The sequence below is a fragment of the Orbicella franksi genome, chromosome 10, assembly GCF_964199315.1.
Source record: "Orbicella franksi chromosome 10, jaOrbFran1.1, whole genome shotgun sequence".
Lineage (NCBI taxonomy): Eukaryota > Metazoa > Cnidaria > Anthozoa > Scleractinia > Merulinidae > Orbicella > Orbicella franksi.
Genome location: NC_138154.1, coordinates 464,601 through 491,600, shown reverse-complemented (window position 1 = coordinate 491,600; position 27,000 = coordinate 464,601). Strand labels below are relative to the sequence as shown.

At 40.4% G+C, this 27,000-nt stretch overlaps 1 protein-coding gene and 3 pseudogenes across 2 annotated transcripts in view; all 4 read right to left on the bottom strand.

Annotated features, from left to right (window-relative positions):
• Positions 1–6,967, bottom strand: part of LOC145500165 (uncharacterized) — a 12,424-nt gene extending 5,457 nt beyond the window's left edge. Inside the window, exons 1-2 of the mRNA XM_081479645.1 lie at positions 3,069–6,967; positions 560–798 (exon numbers count right to left, since the gene is read on the bottom strand). Of these exons, the coding sequence (XP_081335771.1) occupies positions 560–798; positions 3,069–3,346 (517 nt within the window). The 5' untranslated portion in view covers positions 3,347–6,967. The remainder of the gene's footprint in view (positions 1–559; positions 799–3,068) is intronic.
• Positions 6,968–9,490: 2,523 nt separating this feature from the next.
• On the bottom strand, positions 9,491–10,454 carry LOC145499958 (uncharacterized; annotated as a pseudogene).
• Positions 10,455–10,478: 24 nt separating this feature from the next.
• On the bottom strand, positions 10,479–11,842 carry LOC145499959 (uncharacterized; annotated as a pseudogene).
• Positions 11,843–18,074: 6,232 nt separating this feature from the next.
• On the bottom strand, positions 18,075–26,981 carry LOC145499599 (uncharacterized; annotated as a pseudogene). Its single transcript, XR_014050961.1, has 4 exons — positions 24,663–26,981; positions 22,192–22,324; positions 21,813–21,992; positions 18,075–20,557 (listed from the first exon to the last, which is right to left on the bottom strand). The product of XR_014050961.1 is annotated as an uncharacterized LOC145499599 (transcript).
• Positions 26,982–27,000: the final 19 nt, after the last annotated feature.

Genomic DNA, 27,000 nt, shown 5'->3' with positions numbered 1-27,000 from the left:
AGGGAGCTATGCATGGCCTGGTGCCATAATTCCCAAGCTACGTTATCCCATGGGTATTGGTCAGGTTTAGACTGGCGAAGAAATCGGAACTGCTCGTCGTAATAACGCCAGTTACCTTGTTTTGCTGCAATGTCCCTGACCACCTCACAATACTTCATCAGAGAACTTGTCGCCTTAGGTACCCTAATTGTATAAACAGCTACAGACACATTAAATGCAGTCACCCATTGGTCAATGGATAAGCTACGCCGTTTTGGCTTAACGTGCTCAAGGCAAAGACTAGGGTTATCATGGTCATTTGCGACAGATAATCGATATTTGGACTCGTCTGGTGATACGGAGAGGAGAGACCCGAAATCAACATATTCGTTTGCCCATATCTTTGCCTTGATACGATCCGAGACGCGAGACTCGAGGTCAAAAGTGACACTGGAAAACGTGCCGTCCGGTTTCTCGGACGCAAAGGCTAGCCTACCCGCAGCAACGGTGTTCGTCAGATCCGCAATCTCTTTTGAGGCGGCATCTTAAACCACGGTGGGCTGTGATGTGGACTGATTACTAGGTCTCTGTTCGCCAACTGCGGGAGAGATGTTGAGAGTGCCGATGCCGGCCGACTGTAAGGCCCCAGAAATCGCGTTTGATATCAATTCACTCAGTGCGGTGGCGCTGAACGGTGGTGAGGACGTCGTGCTGTTAGGCAGGGATGCAGACTTACCCTCTGAACGGCGCTGTTTCGCCGATACCGCCTGTGTGGAACTTTTTGACGCCTGGCGCTTAGAGGCTCGTTTAGGAGGCATGCTTATGAAAAATTGAAATTATATTACTCAAACGTAGATCAGATTAAGACGCTGTGAAGCTCAAACCTAGTGGGTGTACTCCCCTTGTCTTAGCAGGCTGGAAACACTTCAGCCAATGAGCCAAGGGCGATTAACATGTTGAAAACAAATGGCACAAACAAATCCGAGACATTTCGTAAAGGCTTAGGTGAAAGCCAACGAATGTCAAGTACACATAGAAGCAGGCAACATAACAAAACCAACAATCCGAGACATTTCAAAAGGACAGTTGTCCTATAATGGCCTGAGTGTGTTGGGCACACTAATGTAGTTAAACAATAGCCGCCAGGTGATAACACACTAATTACGCCATAATGTCAAGTGCAATACTGTAAAACAATCCGAGACATTTCAAGAGGACTATTGTCCTATAATGGCCTGAGTGTGTTGGGCACACTAATGTGGTATAACAATAGCCGCCAGGTGATAACACACTAATTACGCCATAAATGTCAAGTGCAAGTAATTACAAATTCCAATATAGCCTGCGAAATCGGTATATATGATGCATGTATTAAATATTTTGTAATACCGCCTTTAAAAGATCACGATGGCTTCGTGGCCTTGGACAACGGCAATTAATCGACGGACACACCCACTAACTTTACAGCCTTCAAAACAGCCCCTCGAATACTCGCATAAATTTGTAGTAGCCTAAATTGTTTAGATGGACCCCATCGGGTAAATAAAGGTCTTGCTTGCAGTTCCAGAAACCTCTATGCCGCCAGTAATAACAAAAAGGCAACTGCTCGAGCACTACCTTAAGAGATTGGTGAAGCTTGCCCACCTTACAATTGTACTCCTCTGAGTCCCGCGTACGTCGCCGCAGTACCTGCCCTACTACAACAAATTCGACTGAATATACATCGTGCAAATCTCGAACTAATTTTTCTAGCTCGGAGCCAACAGTCTCAGGCGCGACCTTAACGAGATCATTGGAGCCAAGCTCCAAAATAATGATCTTGGGAGCAATTTGGCACACGACTGTGAAGTCAAACTTACGAAATTTCTCAATTGTGCGGCCCCCAACGCCATGAAAATGAATATCTGCAATATCACTAAGAGTGATAAACGCATGCAAGTGCCGCTTCTGCACAAACGCCGCAAGTCGGTGAACGAAGGAGTGCCCTATTATTAACACGCGATGTTTAGCCATAGATGTATAAAAGGAGAGGGCACTAACAGCAACTTGAAACGAAGGTTTACAATAGCCAAAATGGAGAAGGACAGACTAATTAGAGTAAAGGTAAGGGCTATAAAGGTACACTTGCCTGATTCCGACGAAAGAAAGTAAAGTACGCTTCTAAGGCTAAACAGCTATCGCGATCGGCGCTGGCAGAAAAAGGGGAGAGGGTTAGCAGAGCACACGAATTTAAAGCTTGCTCTGCGTGTGGTGTCTAGCCCATTAACGGCTATCTACCTCTGCAGCTTGTACCGTAAGATAAGATAAGGCCCCGCCTCAGCATAAAACCCATTATCGCGCTAAGTCAATAATGGGCCATTTTTCCTGCATAAAATCCATTAGTGCATTGTATATAGTTTCAGCTTTCCCGTCTACCACATGATTTCCCACAAATCGAGTGCAAGGCTCACCATCTTTCACAAGTCTGATGTAAATATCCAACTTCTTGTACACTGCAATATCTATGCTTTCATCAGCAAGTATTCCAATGAACGGACTACTCTGAATATCTTCGTCAATGTTTTTATTAATTCTGCAAATGTGGTGTTCATATCACTAACAGACTGGTGGTGATGATAAACATTTCCTACTGGCTTGTGGTCAAGACTTGTACAACCATTTAATGCCTGGATAACAAAAGAATTTAAGCAAGTTGAAAGTGCTTGAAACAAAAAATATAAAAGCTTACTGTTTTACTAAAGAAAACATTCACAGTTTTATTCTACCAAAATAATGACTTACCTGAAGTTCGCAAAGTGAAGTAAGTTTTACAGAAGGCATCTCTTCCTTTGAAAGCCAATATGCTGTTTGCATTTGCTTGGATAAAGACTCCTCATCCAGTCTGCTTGCATTGTCACTCGCTGTGTTCCGTATGTCCCAGGTTTGAAGGTCAGCAAAAAAGTTCAGTCTTTAGAACATACAACATTTTAATTTCCAAGGAGATAAACGTGTACACTTTTCAACATGGCCGACAACCTCGTGGTCGAACAACAGGTCTTACTGCGCATGCGTGCAAAACTCCTACTAGGAGGGAGACTCCAGGGAATTGCTAATTTACAACAAGGGCTTCTGCAGAACACACTGCTTTAAAACGCTGCTGTTGTTGCAAAACCTTAGCTGTACTTTTATGATCAACCTGTTGCATGTGCTGTACAAGTGCAGATCTTTGGAAATTTTGGCATCCAGTCGTGAACGTGTTCTTCTTTCCAGCTTTTAAACAATCCTTACAAAGCATTAATAAATCACCTCCGGTACCACTGGTCTGGAGCCAATGAAATTCCTTCAGCCATTTATCCAAAAATTTGTCGTGTCTACCACCCGTTGCCATTATCACTTGAATACACAACACGTGTTTCTTCGAGCGAGAAATCAATTCAAAATGGCGGATGCTTATGCAAGTGTCCCGGATGTGTAATTGTCACAATTTTCTGACCTTTTCGATTCGTTCTTAAAGTTTCTTCGTTTCTCAAACAACAGAATCTAACTGACCTGTCAAGGCTAATGCGATAAGTCTTCCAAGTAGCCTGTTGCGTCCTGGGACGCATTAAAATTTTAAAAATGCATTTTAGGATTTTTTGCGTAAAAATGCACGATATCTGTGTTAATGCAATCCCTGACTTTGTAAATTTATTCCAAAAGGATTTAGCAATTGGACATTTGACAAATAAATGGAGTGGTGTTTGATCAATGTCATGGCAATAAGGACAATCTGGTTGCTGTTTCTTTTTCATCTTGTACAGAATTTTGTATAGAGAATATTATGAACTATTTTATATTGAAACGGATAATTTTACGAGCCTGGTTGATGATGTGAGTGAGCGAAGGCACTACTTCTTAGATCTGCAATGGTGTTTCTGGCGGCTTCAATGAGTGTGGGTCCTCTTAGTTCGGGTTGTGTTACCCAGACTTGTGCTGGATGTTTGTCAGTCTGAGGATTTTGTTAGCTCTGAGTTGACTCTCATTTTCATCGTTGCTGCTTGCTGTTGTGTCACTGTCGTCATCGCTTTGAGGGTAACGACGACTGTGTCCACACTGGAAGGTTTCTCCATGCACTTTGTTGAAACGTTTGGAAAAATTTTCCACAGCAGGGCATGGGTTAGATTGAATGTCCAAGTCCAACTAGCAAATGAAACATTTCTCTTGAAAGGACTGAAGTTCGGGTCCCATACCTTGCAAATGTAGACTTTGTCCTGATGACATGATTGAAAAAATTGAATGTGAAATTTTGATGACTGTGCTCGTTTAAATAGATTGAAAATGCTGTCATGTGATCTTTTCACGTGGTCTTTAGAGGGGGGATTGGGGGTCCCCCCTCTGTCGTGATGTCATGTAAGGGTGAATTGTGATTGGTGGATGGAGTGGTCTTAAAGTGTGAGTGGACAACAATTCGTCACTCTCAGTGTTTTGCTGGTCTTAAGCATTCAATATGCCTATCACGTGGAGTTACAAAACGATTTTTTTCTTATGATATTATTTATTTATTCATTTATTCATTTTATTTTTTTTAATAATTTTAATTTCCAAAACACAGTTCGACAATACTTAGTTACGTTACTTACAATACGGGTTACTTATGCTGCCAATACAATACTCAATACAGTTCCTTACAGAAAATACAATTACTTGCAATATGGGCTACTTACACTGCTAACAATATAATACTCTACTTACATTACTTGCTGTACATACAGTTACTTACAATACGTTATACTGTATATTGACTTTGAGGAGGGAGGGGTACTTCTCACTAAAACATTTAATTAACACATTTTCAAGGTTGTATTTAATGTGTAGCTTACTGATAAAATCCTGAATGGAGATGGCCAGGCTATTTAACTTGCTTGAATAAATATAATGGCGCATAAATAAAGTAGTGTAGATGAATTTCCGTATTATTGCTATGTCGTGGGAGCTTGCAGTAATAGCAAAAAAAAGATCTTGTACACAATCTTTGGAGAGATTGAGCGACAAATGAGAACGGGGTCAGTCTAACCGAAGGCAAAGCAAAAAAAGTAAAGAAACTTATAAGGAAAAGAATGGGCCATATCTTAAAGGTCAATTAGAAACTGAAGAAGTGCAGAGGTAACATGGTTGCCATTCACATGGCTCATGGTGACAGCGTGGAAAGACAAAAGGTTAAAGAAGTTGAAATCAGATTGAGTGATATGAAAGGTTTGTTTGTTCACTTTGGTAAATTTTAATTTTTTTGTTCGGGTTCTTCAGAGCCCCCTACATCTCTCAAAAGTCAATGATCACATAGAAATGAATTTTTTTCAAAAAAAACCTTTGATTAATCCAGCAAGGTTTTGTACCAAATCCAACAAGCATGGCATTCGGTGACAGGACAATGATGAACGGTGTCGTCTTTGTGAAAACTGCAACGGTAACAATGATCGATTGGAAATCATTTGTCTTAATGCATTGTATTTGGGAAAACCCAAAGTTTCTAGATTGAGAGAAGGAATGCAAGTTTCTTCAACAAGTCTTTTTCTACATGTCCTTCCTTGTAGCCTACGACGGTTCTCTTTCCGTCACTGCATTCCTTGAATATGTCTTTGACCAGTGCACCTAGGATGAGAGGGTTTTAAAAATGTTCAGCCTCGGTGGGTTGATAGGTGAGTCTGTATCTTCCTTTCCACAAAATTCATGTTTCGTTTGTCTTAGTTGCTCAAGGTCTTGTATGCTACCAGGATGAAGAAAGCATGGCATCCATGTTCTTCGTTCCAAGTGTAATAACCCAGTTCTTGGACATGAAAGGTCTTGTTGACAAAGAAGCCTTCTAAATCCACAATGAAGCAGAGATCATCTTGTAACACCTCCATGTTTTTGAATGAAGAAATGATAAATGAAAAAGTGTTTTATGGTGTTTGACACGTGAATGAATGACATTTTTTCTTTCAACCAATCAGCTTATAGGAAACTAGAAAGTGATTATGAGTCGAACTAGAGCCAACAAGACCCGAAAGAGAAAACGTCAACACGGTCAAGGTTTCGACATTCAGAAACTGTTGGGGAAGACTGGGATCAAGTTTCATCAGCCGGGTTATCAGTACTTGGGACCTGGTACGCATTTGAAAAAATAGTTGAAATGCAGAGATCCGGGGATCAATTGATTGGACAAACAACACGACATGGATTACAATCATGCTAAGAATTTACAGGACAAGTGGAAAGCCGATACCAAGATGATCAAGGCTATCAACAAGTTACCAGGAAACAAGACCATGACCAAAAGAATCGTCAAAAGGATCATGCAAGCCAAGAAAAGATTCACATTGTAAAGCATTTTTTATTCAACCTTTGTGTAAACAGACAGAGTGCTTTCATTTAAAAAAATGGTCCATGTTCACTTGGATTTCTGACATCTCTTAATGACTCCCCAGAGTGAGTTAAACATCTTATTTCCACGCTGTGATAAAAATAAGCGTGGTTGGCCCTGGCCACAAGACAAGAACAATGTTCCTTGTCAAGAATCGAAATGAACTCTCCACATTTGACACACTCTGAATTCTCACAACTCGTCGCCACAATTCTTCTTCACCACTTCATCATGTTCAAAACATGTCTCATTCAAGTAATCCAGAAAGGATAGAAGGCATCCCCTTTTTAGTGCAGAGTGCACTATTGGGATGGTTATGGGGGTTGCCTGCTGCTAAGGAACTAAGGTGCTGTTGCGCTATGGCCCTATGGCGCTAAGGTGTAAACTTTAATGTTTGTTTAATTAATTAATTTCAATTAATTAATTAGTCTAGAGGCAAGGAAGTAGTGGGAGTAGGGTGGGAAAGGTACATGTGTACTCTACGTAAAACACATTCCATTGCCGTCGCTTAACTTTGAACATCGCAAAGCTATATATTTGTTTCAGGTAACCCCTTGCCCTCCTTGTGGTACCATTCTCCTTAGAACAAAACTAATTTGCCCTAAACGCATGCGTAGATTAGTTAGGGTTCGTGGCTTCTATATTTGGTGAAGGATACATTGCATACGGAATCACGCACAAATGTTGAGTGATTTTCCTTATGGTAGAGCTCAACATGTAAGACGCATGCATTCTAGCATTGTTAGTGTTATACACTATCTTTACACGCAGTATTTTATATATCGTGTCATGTGACCAAGGACGGCAGTTATTTTTCAGGTAGCGCCAATTGTCCCTTTTTATTGCAAAAGTGAAATGTTACTGTGGCTGCGTAGCTTTTAGAATTACAAACAGGTCGGTTCAACAAATATCATCTGCTGTTTTCAATCTACAATAGTGTGCTTGTCAGGGTTCAAATATATTGCTTCTCCTTAGCGACTTGTTTATTTCTTGCCTTAATTGTGTCTGTAAGAGAGACCAAAAAGTTCTCAAGTTAGTGGCTTTAATACTCCGCAAATTGTAAATTTGTAACAAAAGAAACCAGGAAAATGCTCAAATATTGCTGCGGACGCCGTGGCACCTAATGAAAGTTCAAATTAATTTAATCAGTCTTTGAGGAGACTCATTCATATCGGCCAAGTAGCGCTGTTTATCTTCAATACTTTTCGTTGAAAAGCTTCTCAGCCATCAATATCGTTGTGTTAATTTTGAATTGTTTTATTGTTAACAACAAAGGTGGCAACAGAAAAAGAAAGTGGTATTTCGTGACTATCTGATAATTAAATTAGTTCTTGTTCATCAGTAAAAATTTGCATTTTTAGTAAAACATCGTCTCTGTTCCGTTTCTTCATCACTACATCAGATATTTAACTTTCTTTCATTTATCTCCAAAAAACAAGGACATCTTCCGTATGTTTTGGAGAAAACAGGGGTTTCATATTACATGGCTTTGCGGGGAAAACAAAAGTATCAAGTTACAAAGTTGGTGTGAAGAGCTAAATTGTCACATTTGCTGCTTCAGCGTATTGAATTTAAAATGAACGAAAATCAACTTAAAGCACCAGTAGTAATTAATTTGTGCGTAATGTTTGGACCTTGAATGAAAATACAACCTTGAAACATACACACTGCAAAGGGGAAAAGCCGTAGCAGACTACCAAGGTAGACACAAACTGGAAGTGAACCGAGCAGGGGTGAGTACTTATGGGACTACTGTATCAGAGCTATCAGTTGCGCTCTGCACTATCTGAGATTGTCTCACTAGTCCTTCTCTTTCCACTTGCAGATCGTAACGACCTCGCATCTCCAAGACGTTGTGAGTCAACCCCAGGGACAGGCACATGACAATATCCTCCCATTCACACAACTTGTCTCTTTGGAGGATACCCATGTACCCATCGTTCCCATGACATTCATGGCCACAACTTGATGCTCGAGGAAACACAAGTTGATTTTATCCATGTCGCTGGTGGAAAACTGACATTTTTTAATCACTTGACTACTGGCTTTGGAATCACAACAACAATTGGGAAAGGTACGTGCTGTTCGTTGGTGAAATTGAGGTATCTCTTTTTCACACAAGACCTATGAACCCCTTCCTTACAGCAACCCAACAGAAACAACTCTCCATCCTCCATCTCGGCACTCAAGCACAAGATGCAACAAATACCATGATCAATTGGATTTGCAGACATGAGGAGTGTTGAGGTGCACAAAATTTTTTATGCAAATTAGCTGGCTGCACAGTCAATGTGCAGCCAGCTAATTTGCATTTAGTCAAAAATGATTACACGTTCTCAATATTCTTTTAAAAATTGTTCCTCAGAACAAAATTAAATCACAACTGCTATATGCGGTAAAGAACAAAACAGTACAATCATATCACACACAATTTCATAGTTCTCCTTTTAAAAAACTGCTCTGCTAAGCCCAACTTAATTGGAGATGCACTTACAATCACGGTACTAACGAAACGGGAGAACATTTTAACAGCCTTTTTCAGTCTCATTCAGAGAGGATGCAGTGTTGGTCAATAAACATAACGTCTTTCTCACCGTTTCTATTCCAATAAGTTTGAAACAACCATCTTATCAACTTACTTTTTTGTAATGTTAATGATCCTCTTTTGAGGCCTGGTCTGAGCTGCCACAAATGATACTACATTTAGGAAAAAACACACTGATTGTGGGTGAAATTTGGGTGGCAGGGAAAGACGACTGGGGAGTAGGGGCCCAGGAAGGGGCCCCTCCTAGGGAAGTACAGATTGGGTGGTACTGGGGGTAGCCACCCTGGAATAAAAGTTCCAGACCTGCCTCCAGGGGTGAGGCCATTATTTCACAGTTGTGGGGGACTGAGGAAACCTGGACGGGGACCCCTCCTGGGGGGAGTACAGAGCAGGTAGTACTGGGGGTAGCCACCTTGGAATAGGTAATTTCTCTGGACCTGTCTCCAGTGGTCTAGAGCCTTACTGTGGGGTAAAGTGCAGCTAATGGGTGCACTTCCCTGCCGCAAATTGCGGAACTTGCTTAAATAAGGGACGCATGCTCCCACAGTAAGATAAAGTGGGGGCAGGACTCTTGAGCAAAGGTCAGGTGCCCTGTTTGTAAAATAAGATTACTTACAAGGTAAAGATAAGGAATGAGAGCTTCTGTGGGTTACTAACAGTTTAGGTACAGTTAAAATAGTAGATTGTGGAGTTTTGATATATTGTTCGTAACAGTCTGAGCTCCACTATCCTTGAACTTTAGTTAGCCATGCAGGGATGCGTGCTGCAGCTCCAGAAGTGGCGGCCCTGATGTGGAAGCTGTGGGAGTAGAAGTTGTTGGACAGGAAGCCGCATTGCTGTAGAATAAGCCGGAGCTCCTTGGGGAGGCTTGAGCAGGTTAGCCATGAGCTAGATTGAGAGAATGTAAATAAAGGACGGCGGAGGCCGGGCTTGGAGAATGTAGTCTTAAATCGCCATCACAGAACAGATGGGTGAAGTGGACTTTGCTATGGTGAGGATGCATCCTTGGCGGAAAGGGTTGGTTTTACATTGTTTTATCCTAACCTGCATAAGGGAAGGGGATTGCATATTGGGGTGGAAGGTTACATCTTGGGAGGTGAGATGGACCTCAGGGTTGAAGGGGCCATTACAGCTGAACTCACTAGCACATAAAAAGGCAAAGAATGCTAGGGTGAAGGCTGCCCAAAGCATAATATGGTCTAAATTAGTACTCAGTGCAGGGCGGAGATAGTTGTGGATTACTGTGAAGATTTGGGTAGTGATAGGGAAGCGGTCGCGTCTTCTTGAGGGGGCTAGGCGTTTTATACCTGTTGGGACTTTTTGAAGACGATGCATTTTGTTGATATGGAGGGGGAAGTTGAGCTCACGATGGAGGTCTTGAACAGCAACCAAGTAGTTTGACTGTCATATGAAATGGTTTTGGCTAAGTGAGAGGCACAATAAGTGAGTCAGTTCTGATGCTGGCAATAGGGGATAAAAGGGGCCCACCAATCCATGCATAAGGGTGAAGGTTAAGAAATGTTTTTCACCTGCCTGGTAGGTTCGCCATGTGGAGGGGGTCGAGAGAGGCATGGAAGCATTGCTGTACAGGGGCTGTCAGATGAGCATCGCTGACGAAGGGATGATGCAGGGAGTGAGAGAGGCTGTGGGAGCCAGGGCCTGGAAACGATCCATCTGAAAACGGGAAAGGGAGTCAGCAATAGCATTATCCAGCCCAGGGATGTGGGTAGCACTAATTGTGAAGTTGTTAATTAGAGTATGGAGGGTGATGCTGTGAACAAGGTCCATTACCCGGGGAGACTCGGAGTGTTTGGAGTTGATGATGGCTATGACTGACTGACTGTCACACCACATCAGGATACGCTTCCCCAGCCAGGTGGGAATGATGGAGAATAACTCCTGCCATTTAATACTGATGCCCCGTTTTTTGTTAAGGGTGTGTTCTGGTAGCCAGTGACCCTGGAACCATAGCCCGTCTAGGAACCCTCCATAGCCTAAGGACCCGGAGGCATCTGTGAAAAGTTACACATTGGGGGGTGGGAGACATGGGAATCAAGAAAAATGCTTACGCCATTCCAGTGTTCTAGGAAATGAACCCACATCTTCATGTCCTCACAGAAAGCAGCATTGAGTTTGATGTGCCAGTGGGGAAGATGGGTACCCTTGGTTAGGTGGATGATACATTGCAGGAAGGGGCAAACTGGGGCAGTCACCATGCAGCAAATTGGAGAGTGCCTATTGGGGATTGAAGTTCTCGGAGGGCGGCTGATTTTTTAGGGGACCACTGATGGAGGGCCTGTTTGGTATGAGCGAGCTTGTCTTATGGGAGTTGGGCCTCCATTATATTGGAGTCTAGGAAGATGCCCATGAATTCCAGGGAGGTAGAGAGAGCAAAGGTTTTTCCAGGAGCAATGGGGATGTCTAGCTCAGTGAACAGGTGGAGGACATTGCAGAGGGCTGTTGCACAGTGGGTCCGGGGTGAGACTGCTGTGATAAAATAACAGGCAGTCGAAAACTGCTTGTGGATGCCGGTAGTTTTGTAGGGAGATTGAAGGAATTTATTAAAAAACTGTAAGTGCAAGATTACCTAAAAGAGCAGTACACCTTCGACAGCAGATAGGAGGTAATAAATTTATGCAAGAGACGACAAGTTTTGGCATTATACCTTTAAGACAAAATGCCCCTGTCCCCCCCCCCCCAGCCTCCTCCCCAACAGCATATAGAAGAGATAGGAAAGGTTTTAGAATACAAGTAAATTTTCTGCATGTAAAAGTCCAAGGGGGTCATGTCGGGGGCGGTTTGTCAAGGGGCGTAAAGACTGGTATTCAAAGAGTCGTAAAAGAAGAATAAGACTACCATGTGCCAAGGAAACAACATTTTTATTGATGAACTCAAATAGAGTGGATTGTAATAATTATTGTTCTTAGAATTAACAGGTAAAAAAATCAGTGGGAGAGTTCTTATAAGTTGTTTAAAAGTAACTCAACACTATACAATATTTAAAATGCACAAAAACAGTGAAGTAACCTCTGTTAATTTGCAAGGTATCCTTTAACTATGTTGTAACTGTCCTGGTATTCAAAACACTAATGTGAGGATGGCATTGAAATTGTATTTTTTTTTTAATGTTGCTTTTGGGCGATAATAAAATTATTGTTTCCGTACATTAACACAAGGGGATATCACCCAAGTACTCATGTTCGCATGAGAGAGATAAATTAATAGTAAAGGGATACAAATTAACAACCGGTTAAGGAACAACTTCATACAACATTAATGGAGGGTAGTACTATTAACCCATTTGTGTGGTTTTGTTTGCCATAAATGCTTATCCCTACCCTCCAATATATTTTGTCAAAGTTTCTTAATTGATGAAGTTGTTTATAGTATTATTAAAGTGCCTATGTAGTAAAAAATAATTGCTGCTTATTTGAAAGGCTTTTCAAAGTAAAGAAGAATGGCATTTCCCTGTTTGGAATATCTTTTCGTTCTAGAGATATTTACGTTTTTGTATTATGCAAATGAGGAAAGTGATGACGTCATAGGTGGTTCAAATTGAACAGTAAAACACTGAATCAAGAATATCTCTAGGAATATTGGAGCAGTGTTCTTCAAACTTGGCACCACAAATGTGCATCACAAAAGAAACAGAATGACACCTTCTGTGTTGTTGCCATGGCAACACTTTTGGCTCCAGGGTCTTTCTGTGAAAAACCAAATATGCCAATTTGCAACCCTTTGAAAAGGGACAGAGGGTCTTGCTGGGAACACAAATGATTCCCATATTTTCTTAACTCTCCCCATTAGATTGTTGTGAGTGGATGATCCTTGTTTAAGATAAAATCTGGTAATGTTAGTTTTAATTAAAACAGGACCAGCGGCATAACTGTTGTCATGGTGATGGCAAGACGGGTGTCATTTTGTTTCTTTTGTGATGTACATTTCTGGTGCCAAGTTTAAAGAACACTGCTTTAATATCTCTAGAGATATTCTTGATTGAGTGTTGAACTGTTTTAGTGGAACCACCTATGACGTCATCACTTATGATACAAAAACATGAATATCTCTAAAACGAAAAAAGATATTCCTAAAACGAAAACATCATTCTTCTTTACTTTGAAAAGCCTTTCAAATCAGCAGCAATTATTTTTTACTTCATGGGCACTTTAAAGGAACTAAACGTGACAGCGCTTTTGATTTCTAGGGAATAAATCTTAATATCAATATAAGGAGAGTTTCCTCAAAATCACTTGAGTTGTTTTGTCTGCTACATTGTATGTTTTCATCCCTTGTCTGCAACATAACTTTCTTCAAGTGTTCTTATGGCATTTCAGATAACAACTGACAGCCGGTTGTTTTGGGGAAGCTGCTTATAGTATTATTAAGGGAAGTAAACTTGGGAATGTTTTTATACTGCATTGATTAATAACAATTTGTACAAATAATATGTTCTTTGTCAAGTACTTAAAAGAGTAGTTATGTTGCAGTTGTTAGAGTTTTCCTTACTGTAAGGGGAGGAACCGTGAAATTACTTGAGTTGTTTTGTCTGTTATAATTTTTCTATCCCCTGCTTGCAACATGATTTTTCTCAAGTCTTCTAGTGGATATCAGATAAGGACATCTGAAAGTCTGCTGTTTTGAGGAAGCTGATAATGGCATCGTTAAAGCAAGTAAACTTGAGCATCTTTTTGTCCTTCATGGATTGAATGACAATTTGAGCAACTAATTTTGTATTACATATGCTTGAAAGAGTGGTTATGTTGCAATTGTTACAAGTTATAGTTTCCTCTTCAAGTTGTGCTTCACTGATGGCCATGTTGCATACTGTGCAAGAGGCCGTACGTTTGATGTGCACACCAATGCAGCGGCCTTCAATTGTGTTGTCTTGTATTTCTGGTGTGGTCAGACTGATATTGTGTAAATCTTCAATTTCTTGAGGGTCAGTGAGTTTATTTGTATTTAAGTACTTTATGTCATCAAAGATACCAACTTTCAAATTCTTGAAAAGATATGTTTTATCTGTTTGAATTTTATCAATTATGCTTTCCCAGAGGACTAGTTTAACTGAGTTAGTTTCATCTGCTATTAGACAATCAGTTTAGTATTTTGCTTTTTCGCCGTCTTTTACGATAACTTGCTTATTTTCCTGTTTTTTAGGACTTTTGCTTTCACGTCTAATGTTTCATATACATCTTTTTCCAGTGCTTTGGTAATGGTGCATAACTGGTTGCTGAAGTGTTCACTAAAGGTATAGGGCAGTGAAGTTGGAGTTACCTTTGCATGTTTTGCAATTGTGAATTCTTGTTCTTGTTTGTGAAATCTTTTTGATGCTGTTTGCTTCACTCCTGTGATTTTTTCTGGTGATTTATTAAGGAACGCTTGTTTTAAATTCATGCGCTTTTGAGGTGAATAACAGACAGTATGGACTGCTTCATCCTGTCCTGTTTGAATGCGATAGTTGAAGTAGTTGGTTGTGGAATTCCTTGCAGTTTGTACTTCTGCTAATAAGTGCACATGTCCTTCAATGGATTCTTCTAGGAAAAAATTTAGAAGAACAATTTAGTAATTTTGTATTTATGGTCAGTCAATTTTGTAGAATCGAAGAATGTCTATCTAATGCTGACCCATTAGGCAGCCACTTCCTATTAAGCAGCCAAAAGTATTGTCAGGATTTTAATAATAACTGTAAATAAAACTGCTATAAAGCAGCCACTGCCACCATTTGAATGTTCTACTCTTTTTACTCCCATTCAGTAACCAGCATATCAGGGTCACAACCAGACTTTTGACATAGATGTGGCAAGTTTTGTGATTGCCAAAGGCATGAGCTGCTAGGGGAGTCTGTGGGCATGCCCCTCCAGAAATTTTTGAAATCTAGCATCTCTCAAATTCTATTTCAGTATTTTTTTAAAGGAATTTCATTTGAAAATGCAATCTCGTTCAACTGGGCATTAGTTTGCCATCTACCTGTATTTACCTAAATATATAGACCTTATATTTCCAGTCTCAGTATTGATAGGTTCAACCAGGGTCAAATCTGAAAAATTTGCATTAGATTCTACAATATGAATTCTTAAGTTCAGTGAATCTTCAACAGCTTGTATAACAATGTGATCAGCCCATGTTCCCTGCATAGACATACAAGATAAATATCTTAACTACGATCCATCCACATTGCTTTCTATAAATTGCTCAGGATTATTTCTCAATTACTGGACAGCCATTGCTCTAATTTCTAAGTGACAGTTTAAGTCACCACATAACTGGTGTGATTCTGATTTAAAAAAGCAGTGACCTCCCCCACCAACATCAAGTGGTCTTAATCCATGTCTTAGTAGCCTTGAACTCAATGGCAATTCAGGTCTGGTTTTGCATACTAATGTTGATTAACTAATTCTGCCATCTGCAACTGGACCTGGATTTAATTCAACATCTCCGGAGAGTAAAATATTTCTTTTTGAAACATTAAATGCAAACAACCAAACGACTTTTCAAATCGAAAAAAATAGTTACTGAAGAAACTAGTTTGGCTTTCAGTGTGTCTGATTTTCCACCATTTATAATTTGTAGCAATGTTGTAAAACAGATGAAGCAGGAACTGATTTTTTAGCCACGTGTTACTTTCAGTCACAAGTTTCGAAATTTCAACGAATGAATCACTTTTCGCAATGAAATTCTAGATGGTTCTCTATCTCGAGATTTAAGCTTACGTGATTTTACTGTTAACTGCTTGAACGGTGAACATGATCTAAAATGCACATTGTTTTTCACACTTCTGACAGTTTAAATACGTTGTTATGTACTTTTGTATCAGAATCAACAGCCACATTGTACTGTACAGAACCAGGTACAGCTTTCATGAAACCTGCAACACAGGAGAATTTCGCATTCACATTGCTTTGAACAACAGACCTATCCACAGAATGATTTCTGCCAAATATTTTGTTGTAAATGAAATTACGTGTTGTCATTGTCTCCCGTAGGAGGTTCATTGTCTGCTGAAGGAGGTTCATTGTCTCCCAAAGGAGGTTCATGGTCTCCCGAAAGAGACTGTGTGTCCCAAAGGATAGTGACAATTTTCAAATCGGAATTAGTGCAGAGCACTCCTTCCAAGTGCTTTTCAGTGGCAACGCGGTTAGCACTTTGACAGATGTGACAATCGGCACGTCGTGCACAGTCACTTCCAAACAAAGATGATAAATTAAAATCATTTGTGCTTAAAGGACAGTTAAAAGCATTGCGGATTGCCGAACTCTTGACAACATTTTTCAAATGCGTCACTCGATAGTTGTCAAATAAAGACATCTGTTCATCCACCGTCTCTCTTCCAAAATCTTGAACAGTGCATGAAACATCGAATAGTTCTTTACAAACATACGATTTACACATTTCTTGAAAGCTGTGCCTGATTATGTGGGTAAAATATAAAGAAAACATCAACTTACCAAAATTCGCCGTCACTTGCTACTTCGCTTCTGACCTGAGCTCAGCAAAATACGTGGCTTGTTTCACTTGTTTGTCGTCTTTCCATCGGTATGACAGCCAAACCATTTCCGAGCGTTTGCGGATATTTATCGCAGACCATATTTGGAAGATTGGATTTATCCGTATTGTAATCGTTTACGATTGTAGAGACCCATCCAAAGTTGTAGAATAGGCCGACTACCGAAAACAACTCGTGTTACATCGAGATGTAATTGACGGTAAATCAATTGCGTTTTTCGTGATCTGATTGGCTCCCGAAGCTTCTATTGTTGCATTACAACATGACCGCAAAGAGGATGCCGGTATATAGGATACGGCATCCACAAAAATCATCGAGAATGTGAATAACCTTGGGAATGTGAAGCTTGTTTTGAATGATCCACTTGAGGGCCGAGGAGAACTGGTCGAAGAGAAAGGGGGCACTGTGCAGACCGAAGGGAAGGACCATATCAAAGAAATACAGGCCTTGCCACTTCATCCCTAGCAGTTTCCAATCAGAGGGGTGGACTGGGATGTTCTGGAAGGCGGCTTTAATGTGCAGTTTGGATATAATGCAGTTCTGACTGAGGAATGGCGATTGCATTATCTACTTTAATGTACTGGAGAGAATAGTCTTCAGGGGGAATGTGGGCATTGACGCTAGTGAGACAGTGTTTGGGGTAGGAGAGGTGGAATATTGTCTGCCATTCTGAGGAATGTTTTTTACGAATAGCCCCAATCGGGTAGACTTGAAGATTAGGAAGGGGAGGAAAGAAAGGGCCCAGTAGTGTGGCCTAGTGAGACTTCTTTTAACATGTTGCTGTTGATAACAGAAGGGTTTTCCTTAGCAGAGGGCCAATAGAAAAATTTTTGCAGAACCCAGGGGCCAGTATGACCGATTTTAAAACCTTCAGAAAGGCCAGAGAGGAGGTGGTGCACAAAGGGTTGATGAGGGTGATCGTGGAGATAGGACGCCAGCTTGGGGATATTAATGGGGGTGCGGTCCTCTCTGCTGCGGGAGAGTTTGGAGTGGTCCTGGCCGGAGTGGGTGGCACTACATCCTGGCTTGTTGCATTTGTGCTTGTAAGGGCATCAGGAGCAAGCACAGGGACGACTGTTGTTGAAATTGTAGCAGAGGTCCTACCGGGTTGGGAAGTCCCTGGACCTAGGGGGAGACAGGGGGCAGGAGTAGGCAGAGTGGTCAGAGCTACTACAGATTCAGCAGCCAGAGTTGGGGAGAGCCTATAAAGGTGTCTAGATGTAATTGGACATCCCGTTTCCCCCAGTTGAGAGAGAGGTTGCGGAACGTACAACGCCAAAACTCAACATTGTAGACATACCATGCCATCCCGCAAAATTTCCTCGCTGCGTCCCTGATTAACTGCTGGTAGGTAATTAACGCGGTGGCATGGAGGGATAAATGGAATCCAGGACCGAGGAGAAAATGGCAAAGGCATTCAGCCATTTTTCAATAGAGGTGATTTTGGGATGTTTGGATTCTGTTCCGCTGTAAGTTTCCATTCTGTTTGTATCTTTATATTTGTGAGTGTGTGTGTAAGTGTGTTACCGACCGATAACTGTATAAATAATCTATGTAACTTAATGTCTGCCCATTCTTTTTAGCCCTTATGGTTATTTTGGGCAGGCAGTACTCTATACTAATTTAATGTTTATTGTAATTATTTTATAAATTGTGAGTACAAATAAATGGTTGTTGTTGTTGTTGTTGTTGTTGGTGGGGAGGGGAATAGTCACCCCTTGAGCCCCAACTTGAAGGTGGAGCTGGGAGTTCTGAGCCTCTTCAAGGAGAGAAGAAATGTGACCTCACACGGGAAAACGTACATTAACAGATATCCCTTAAATGGATAAAAACAGACATAGTAAATGGATAGTCAACGGCTTCCAGACCATTTAAATGTTTTCCCATACCGTTTAGATGGATAAGCATTAATCATTAAACGGTAGGCCACAAGTGTTTAAATGGCAAGCGGAACTTGCAAACAAACAGCAAAAGCATTTTAACAGCAACCAGAACTTGAAACGGATACCAAAGCGTTTAAACGGCGGGTCGATTAAACAGATGATCAAAGTGTCAAATGGCTGGAAAACCTTTTGCTCGAGTAGGTACAAAATAAAAAGCAAGCAGGCATAAATTCCATAAGTTTAAATTATAAATAAAAATTGCTAGCGAATAACAAAATACTGAGCCAGCAAACAAACAAAATAACTCTCAAACTAACACTAAAAGCGTTTTGCAGTCAAAAGCAAACTTCAAATTTTGAAAACGCTTGTATAGCAATCAAAACATACGAACAGCGCTGGTAAAACTTTTGCTCAAGTAGATGGAAAACAAGCAGCAAGCAGGAGTACGTGAAACTTTCTAGGGAGTTTAAAATATCATATAATTTATGTCGGCATGCACAAACAAAACTAACAGCATTTTATGGAAAGTAAAAGTTCAAAATAAGCATGGAAAACGCTTGTATGGCAGACAAAAGTTAATTATACAGCAAGGAAATCTTCAGACTGATATCGAAAGAATAATTATTCATGGCCAGGAAACTTAAAACCAACACCAAAAGCCTTTTATGGGAGAAACACTGCGATCGTGACGAATGTTGTTCACATGTCAAATTAACCTTACCTGCTTCTGTGAAGCTTTCACTTTCTCCGTGATCATGGCGCTCAGGTTTGTCTATACCCTAATTTTCAATTCTTGTGTCTGTAAACAGCCAATATATTTCTGCATTGCACAGCCCTACTGGCAGAAAGTGCCCTTATCTTTCAGAGAAAAATCCTGATCCTGATTTTGCTCAGAAAGATTGACCGACTGAACCAGCAGCAGGGTACTGGTGCACGTGCATGAGGTCCGCTCTAAACTATTGTCCAGGCTCCCGCATTGCACAGCTTTTTGATAACCAGTGTTCTGTTCTACCGATTTTCTGACGTAAACAAACAGACAATTATCGTGAATCGAAGCTGACTGAGGAAAACTGGACAAACTTGCTGTTTGAAACAATTCAAGCCCTCCTATCATCCAACCAAACTTTGTCATCAGATTTATAGCTGGCGGTTAGTTGGGGTGTCAGTGCCGTGCGATACAAACAGATCGAGGCAAGTTGATAAGGAAAAAAACAGGTACATGTATTTGTTCATAGTAATATCAAATTCACATCCTTCCCACTACATTACTTCACAAACTACGTACATCCTTGTGTCCCCTTCCATTAAAAAACTTACTGGAACGACACTTTGCATTTATTCTGCCTTTGAGGTCTCTCCAAACCTTATCTTTCTCTGATTGAGAATTCGCAGGAAACTTTTTAAAAACTAGAACTTTCAAAGCATTAAGTTTAGTTCCGTCTAGACAATCTTTTCCGTGCATGCTGTCAGTGTTACTGTTTGCTAGTTCTTCTCTGGTAAAGAAGTAGGGCAGCAACTTCAAAGTGCACTTGTGACGTTCGCTTTCTCTAGCAAGCATCTGCTGGAGTTTGCTGACTTTACTTGGTGTTACGCAAGTGGAGATAAGTTCTGGTCTAACATCAGCTAGCTGAGACTCTGTCAGCGTGGATGGCAAAGGTGTTGCTTCTGCTGGAACACGCTGCTGGAGAGCTGTTCCTGGATTGTTCAAAGTGCTGATTATGGCTTCTGGGAAGGTAGGGTCACCACAGACTGTAGCTGAGGTTTCAGCATTGATGGTTGGTAGGTCATCAGACTCGCTTAATGAGGGCTCAGAAATTAGGTCTGTCAGTCCATTAGTGTTGTTAGGGGCACCATAGTTGACAGAACTGTTAAACTAAAAAGTAAACCAAAAAAATATCTATGATAAATACGACTCGGATACATTTTAACCAGCAGGTTTACTGAAAAGTGTGTCATGGAAATACAATTTCCAAAGCAAAGCTATATTTCCCAAATTTTACTATTTTTCCATATTTTTAATATTCTTGCCATGTAATAAATTTTCCAGGTCTACCTTCAGGGGTTTGACTGCCTTTCAAAAATTCACTCTTTTTGTCCATTTCAGTATTGAACACAACAGACCCTCTAAATGCTGGTGAAATAATTGGAGGAATTTCTTCAGCAGCAAATTTAATATGCTTGTTGGCCCTGCTATACACACACTGCTCAATCATATGATGACAAATTTTCTCCATGAAATTTTCCAGTGAGCTCACTTCCTTTTTGTCATGAATGCTTGAGAAATCAATCTACCATGAAAAGAACAAATACAAAAACCGATAACAGTAGTTTCGTTGTTAAGCCGAGGCATAAAAATATAATAGAGCACAAACTTAAGTTTACACCCAATTTCATTGTTAAGTGCACAGGTGACCTCTTTTGATATTCCATGTAACCTAGCCTATCTGACTTCTCTATGGTGAAAGTTGACTTTTATTGATGAAAGATGGATTCATTGGACTTCAAACTAAGGGTAGGATGATCAAGAAAACATTGTGTAAAAGATAAATTGACAGTTTTGAATGTTTGCACCTTGCAAATATTGAAAGTCATAATGGCACAATTCTTCAGGAAGTCAGTATTAAGAGCTAATGCTGCACTCAAATCATTTAAAGTATCCAGAAAAAGCAGGAATCCTGCAAAATCCATAATCCTCTTCAGCCATTTGAGGTCAGTAATTATCATTTATTCGTCTCTTCTTCTGCTAATAAAAGCAAACATTGCCAGTTTCACATTTAGATGGTCTTTCAGTTGTTTTACATAGCATGTCAAAAGATGGCAAATAAACAAGAACATGAACAAAATGCTTATTTCAACACGGTAAAAAATTTGTAACAAACATACTACAAATATATTTGATTACTCCTATCTAATACAATAAAGATAGTGAAATGAAAAAGCTGCTTTCCTGAAAGCCATGCGTTATAAATCTCTTTTGAGTACGTGCTTAAACTGCCTCAAGAAATCTGCTTCCCTTGAGTCGCAAGGAACACTGTTCCAAAGAATGGTGTCACTATAACTAAAGCTATTTTTATAATAGTATGTAAGCAGGAATTGAACAATCCGTTTATCGTCAGAGTCCCTGAGGTTATATGCGGTTTCTTGTCCCTCAAATTTAGAACTTAGATATTCTGGAGCCAACTAAGAAAGAAACTTATAAACTATCATTGATAGCTCTTTGAATTTGCTGCTGGCTTGTTAAATTTTTCTACCCGAGAAGATTAAACCAGCCACTACATCATAACCTGAGTAGGTCAAAACACGGGCTGCTTTATTTTGCAGTTTTTGTCACTTATTTCGTAAAGTTAGCCGACAGTTTTTCCAAACAATGTTGCAATAGACAAAGTGTGGCATGTGGAAAGATGGTCAAAGGATGTCCCCTATGCATGCAACACTGAAAGCATGTATAAAAACAGCTAACCTCCCAAGATTCCATGGGATAAAACATGTGGAGTTATAGTAAACAAAGAAAGACAATTCAATAATATATATGCAAATTCTCACCCTGCTATTGTTACAACAATTCTTCTCGTTGCCATCACCAAGATACACTTCGCCAACAATTCCACAAATCCCACAAATAACATCATCCAGGTTTCTTGTTGTGATGGTCTCGAAACAATAAAATCCTTGGTAGGACAAACTGGCAATGTAATCCAGCTTTGCATTTGATAATCTGTGGGACTTGATAAAGGAATATTACAAAGTTAGCCAACAGAGGAACAAGGCAAACTTTAGAACCAGCTGAACAATTATGAGGAAAACAATATCAGATTGTTTTATGTAATATAAGAAAGACATGAGAGAACAGGATGATATGGCAGTTTCTGCTTGGCAGAGGCAAACCTTGATATTCGAGAATATATATTTGTTGCAAATGTACCTGTTCCAACTTCTAATTCATGAATGTCAGGTTGGCCATGATCACATTACTTATAGGGTAAGTCTGAAATGTTCACGCCATTCCAATGGGATGTCAAATGATATTAGCACAGAATCTGCTACATTAAACAGGCCTAACAAGAAAAAAATATTGTGCAGAGAGAAAAAACAGTAATGAAAGCCTTTTACTATAAATAGCCAGGGATCTCAAGAAATGGCGGCAACTGCTTAAAAACCAGCTACTAATTTTGCCCCAGCAACTTCTTAGATATGGTAAGGCTCACTATGTGTTAGTGAATAAACAGTGCAGTTATGGGCCTCTATGTGGAAGGTACAGTGCCCTCATAGTTAGTGCGGTCAACTGAGCGAGAGGCATTTGATAAAAGGATAATGCATTAAACCAAAATACAAAGCCAACAACTTTGAGAATATAACTTCTAAATTTCAAAAACAAATTTGTGAAATCCAACACTCACCGACGAGCTGTATAAACGGCAAAGAAACAAATGCACGTCTCTCAGACGGAAAGCGATAAAAGAACACTTCAAAAAGAAATCGGAAAGTGGGCGTGAGAATCCGCGTGAATTCTGGGATACATATCGCCCCTTAAACAGTAAAACTAAACAAGCAAATGACATAGTTCTTAAGGAAAATGAAGTTCCCATCACAAATAAGAAACAGATTGCGGAGTTGATGAACAATCACTTCGTCAAGGTGACGGAAAATGCTGATGATGTAAAGGAAAGTGATTTTGGAGAAGACTTCGTGAATCATCTGAGTATTTTGGCAATTCGTAATGCGCAAAGACATGCACCAGAACAGTTTAGCTTTCATCACACGAACATGGTGTTGGTAGAAGAAATGCTTAAACACATGAATATGCGCAAAGCATGTGGTTACGACATGTTACCACCCAGGCTAATTAAGGATTCTGCTTCTGTGATCGCCAAGCCGCTAACAGTGCTATTCAACTGCTCTATTGATCAGAGTAGGTATCCGGCATCTTGGAAGATGGGACAGATTACACCACTATTCAAAAAGGACGATGAACTAAATAAAGCAAATTACAGGCCGGTTACTGTGCTTCCTGCACTAAATAATATATTTGAAAGACTCCTGGCAGCGCAACTTGGTGATTTCTATAGCTTGATTCTATCGGACTATATCAGCTCTTATAGGAAATTTCACAGCTGTGAAACTTCCCTGCTATGCATGACAGAGGAATGGAGAAGGATGAGAGATCAAGGGGACACTGTGGCAGTTGTATCTATAGACTTGTCAAAGGCGTTTGATGTAATCCAACACTCTCTTCTTGCGAAGCTCAAAGCCTACAGATTGGACCAGGCAAGTTGTGCCCTGATTAAGGACTACCTTTCCTCAAGGAATCAGAGGTTCAAGATAGGGGATACATTTTCAGAGTGGCTACATGCAAGACGAGGCGTGCCTCAGGGAGGCGTCCTCGGTCCCATGTTTTTCAATATTTTCATAAATGACATTTTCTTGTTTTGCGGGGATGTTAAGTTAAATGCTTATGCAGACGATCACCAAATACATCGGACAGTGGTCCTGTTGCGCTAGATGAGCGCATGCTTAACGCAGTCAAAACAGCAAACCGGTGGTAGCGGCAAAATGGAATGTTGGCCAATGAAAGCAAACATTAGGCTTTGATCCTGGGAAATCGGAACACACCTCGTTTCCTACAAAGGACTCAATTGACATTTTGGGAATGAACATTGATAACAATTTAAATTTTCACAATTACATATCTCTTATTTGCAAAAAAGTCAACAGCCAGTTTAATGTAATGCTTAGGTTCAGAAACCTTATTTCCAAAGACATTTTAGTGAAACTGTATAAGGCCTACATACTCCCTCATTTTGATTATTGCTCAACAGTTTGGCACTTTTGCAGTACAAACAACAGGGACAAAATAGAAGTTCTTAACAAAAGGATTCTGAGATTCATTCTAAGGGATTTTGAATCACCTTATAATGTGCTGCTAGACAGGGTAAACTGTCTCCAACTTCATGATCAACGCATCTGTAAATTCCTTACTACCTGGTACAAAAGTCTATTTTTCACTAGCTATCCGGCCTATATGAGAAACATGTTCTCGTTCCGTTCTACTTCATACAACATGCGTGGAAACTATATACTGGAAATGCCCAAACCTGAAACTACAACTTTTGGTCTCCACTCCTTTACTTATCTGGCAACAAAAAAATGGAATTCTCTACCCAATTTTATAAGGTTATGTAACTTCTCAGACTTCAAAAAGCACATCAGTAAAACCAATTCATAAAACATGTAAATGACAATTTTATAATTAGTTAACAAGTCAATTGTAAATATGTAAATAGCAATTTCTATTTTAATTTTTTGTTATCAAATATTTTGTTGCTCAGAATTATTAGCTGGTCAAGCTACTCTGAAATTCGAGCTTAAATAAAGTTTATGTATGTATGTATGTACCGATGTCCAAGGGGTCTACTTGGTGAATGGCTCTGCAGGTATCCCTCTGACATACCTTTATTCTGACTTCCACTTTCGAATATGGCCTTGCAGAAGTAACCAAGTAAGCCTGCCCTTCGCTGCCAGGATGCTTAATTTGATTCCCCAGATTATGCCCACATAACCCACAAGCAGAAGCCATTGGATACGATAGAGAGGGCCAAGAACTAGCATTGCGAGCATCGATTGCAGTAAGAAGTGCAGGGGAGATGAAATCGTAAGGCAACGGCCGGCTCGAGTTTAGTTCCATGGTTTTCATCTGCTGTAACGGTAAAGATGAAGTTGACGAGACACTAGGAAGAGGATCAGCTATAAGAGAAGTGCTAGTGCTGGTGCGTTGTTCTTGGCAGTAGCCTCCGGTGCAGAAGATAGCGTGGAGATGGACACAAAATTTCTTGGCCCGTTCGTACCTTCCCTTTGCCACAAAAGACCTGCAGTCAGTGTCTTTAGAGCTGCAGGTCAAAACCCCATCCAAGATCTTCACATGGTTATATCCCACGGTGTTATTGGTTGAATGAAAACGAAGCACAGCATAAGATATATCTGATACTTTCACCACAACAGCCATGCTATTCTGTGACCCAAGTAAAGCGGAGAGCATTTCCTTGGAAGCACCTCTCCATTATAATCCTCAATTTTGTCGCAAGATAATTCAAATGTGTCTTGAGGGGGAACAGCATCTTTACACTCGTCAGAATGCTTGCAACTAAAGGAGGCAGCACGCCCTGAAGACACAAAAGTTGCACGAACACTCATGCAGTCTTTGTGGCTACAAAAGAACATGTCGCCTTCTTTCATAACAAAACAACGATCGTCGCGTGTACCTGTTCTAGCCGAGAAAATTGACATCTCCTTGGTGGCTAAAACAACAACGGTGCCAGGACAACTGCTCTTTGGCTTTTTAGTGGCTGGTTCTTTTGTTTCACCAAGATGGAAGCCACATCTCTGACATTTAGCTGGCTTCCAACATGTTGAATATGTACTTTTGCAACGCGAACATTCACCAAACCCCCGTTTTGTGCTTGTAGAAGGAATCATTGGAATGTTACAATGAAACCACCCAATGTCTAAGAATGAAGCGAAGAACAAAGAACGAAGCGAAGCGAAGCAATGTCAAAACGAAACCAATATGTATAGTAAAAAAGCAAGCTCAAACAACGAAGAATAACGAAGCAAATGTAGTAAGGTATTATATATTGAAATTGAAATTCCGAAGATCACGCAATATACGCAGACGAAATAAGCCAATCATATGCTTGCAACCCATGCAACCATGTCGCATGCATCAACCAATCACAGAGCACAATACGAGAGGTGCGTATTTACTGAGAATTCCACAAATGTCTCACCCAGTATATCATCATTTCTTCATCGCACCATGCGTTCTCCTGGAATTTTGTGACAACGCGCAAGTCATACTGTTTCAGTTCTTTATCAGGGATTCACTTTCCTGTCCCCTTGAATATCAGAAGGGGCTTTATTCGTAGTTCTCCATCTGCGAATACAGTCAACTGCACAGTACATTGCCGTTTTTCATGGCCACTGCCAGTGGTTCGGGTCTAGACCGTCTTTTCTCCTTTTGTCTGGTAAGTCGCCCCTTTTGTGTTAAAGCAAAATTCTAGGGGTGTCTGATCCATGTTGGCGATGTCGCTCAAATTCCACAGACCAAAATGCCATCTTCTTTATCAGCTAGATCTTGCTTTGTCTTGACTGCCATTCGGCGAATATATCTGTGAAACTGCTGGATGTTTACGCACAGAGTCTCTGGGTGGCTCTGGGCAACATTTGTTGGCCTTCGAAGAGATATATCAAAACAGGTTTTGAATCAAACAAACTAATGGTCAGACATTTTAAAGTCTGCATCAGGATATTTTTCTCACATTATTTCTTTGCATCTGTTTCTGAACCACCACTTTTTGACTTTGATGCCTTTACTTTGTAAATCATTGAACTCACTGTACAGCTGCTTCTCCATTTCCTGAGAAGAAGCCTGCCTACCAACGCCTGGCTTTCTGGACTTTCTTGGGTCATTCTGCAGCTTAAGTTCTTGAGCAATCCAAGGGTTGTAGGTGCTCAACTTCAGATGAACATTATATCGTTCTGTGAACTATCTGGCTGCTTTGGCCTTGTTTTTGTACTTCTTATACAAATCGATAAATTCTAGCTTCTGTTCACGAGTCCACTGTTTCCTCTTGTGAAACTGTTGCTTCAGCTGTCTGGCTTGTCCAGTCGTCTGAGTGGCTTCAGAGTTCTGGCTAGCTTCTGAGTTCTGTTTGTCTTCAGAGTTCTGACTGGTGTG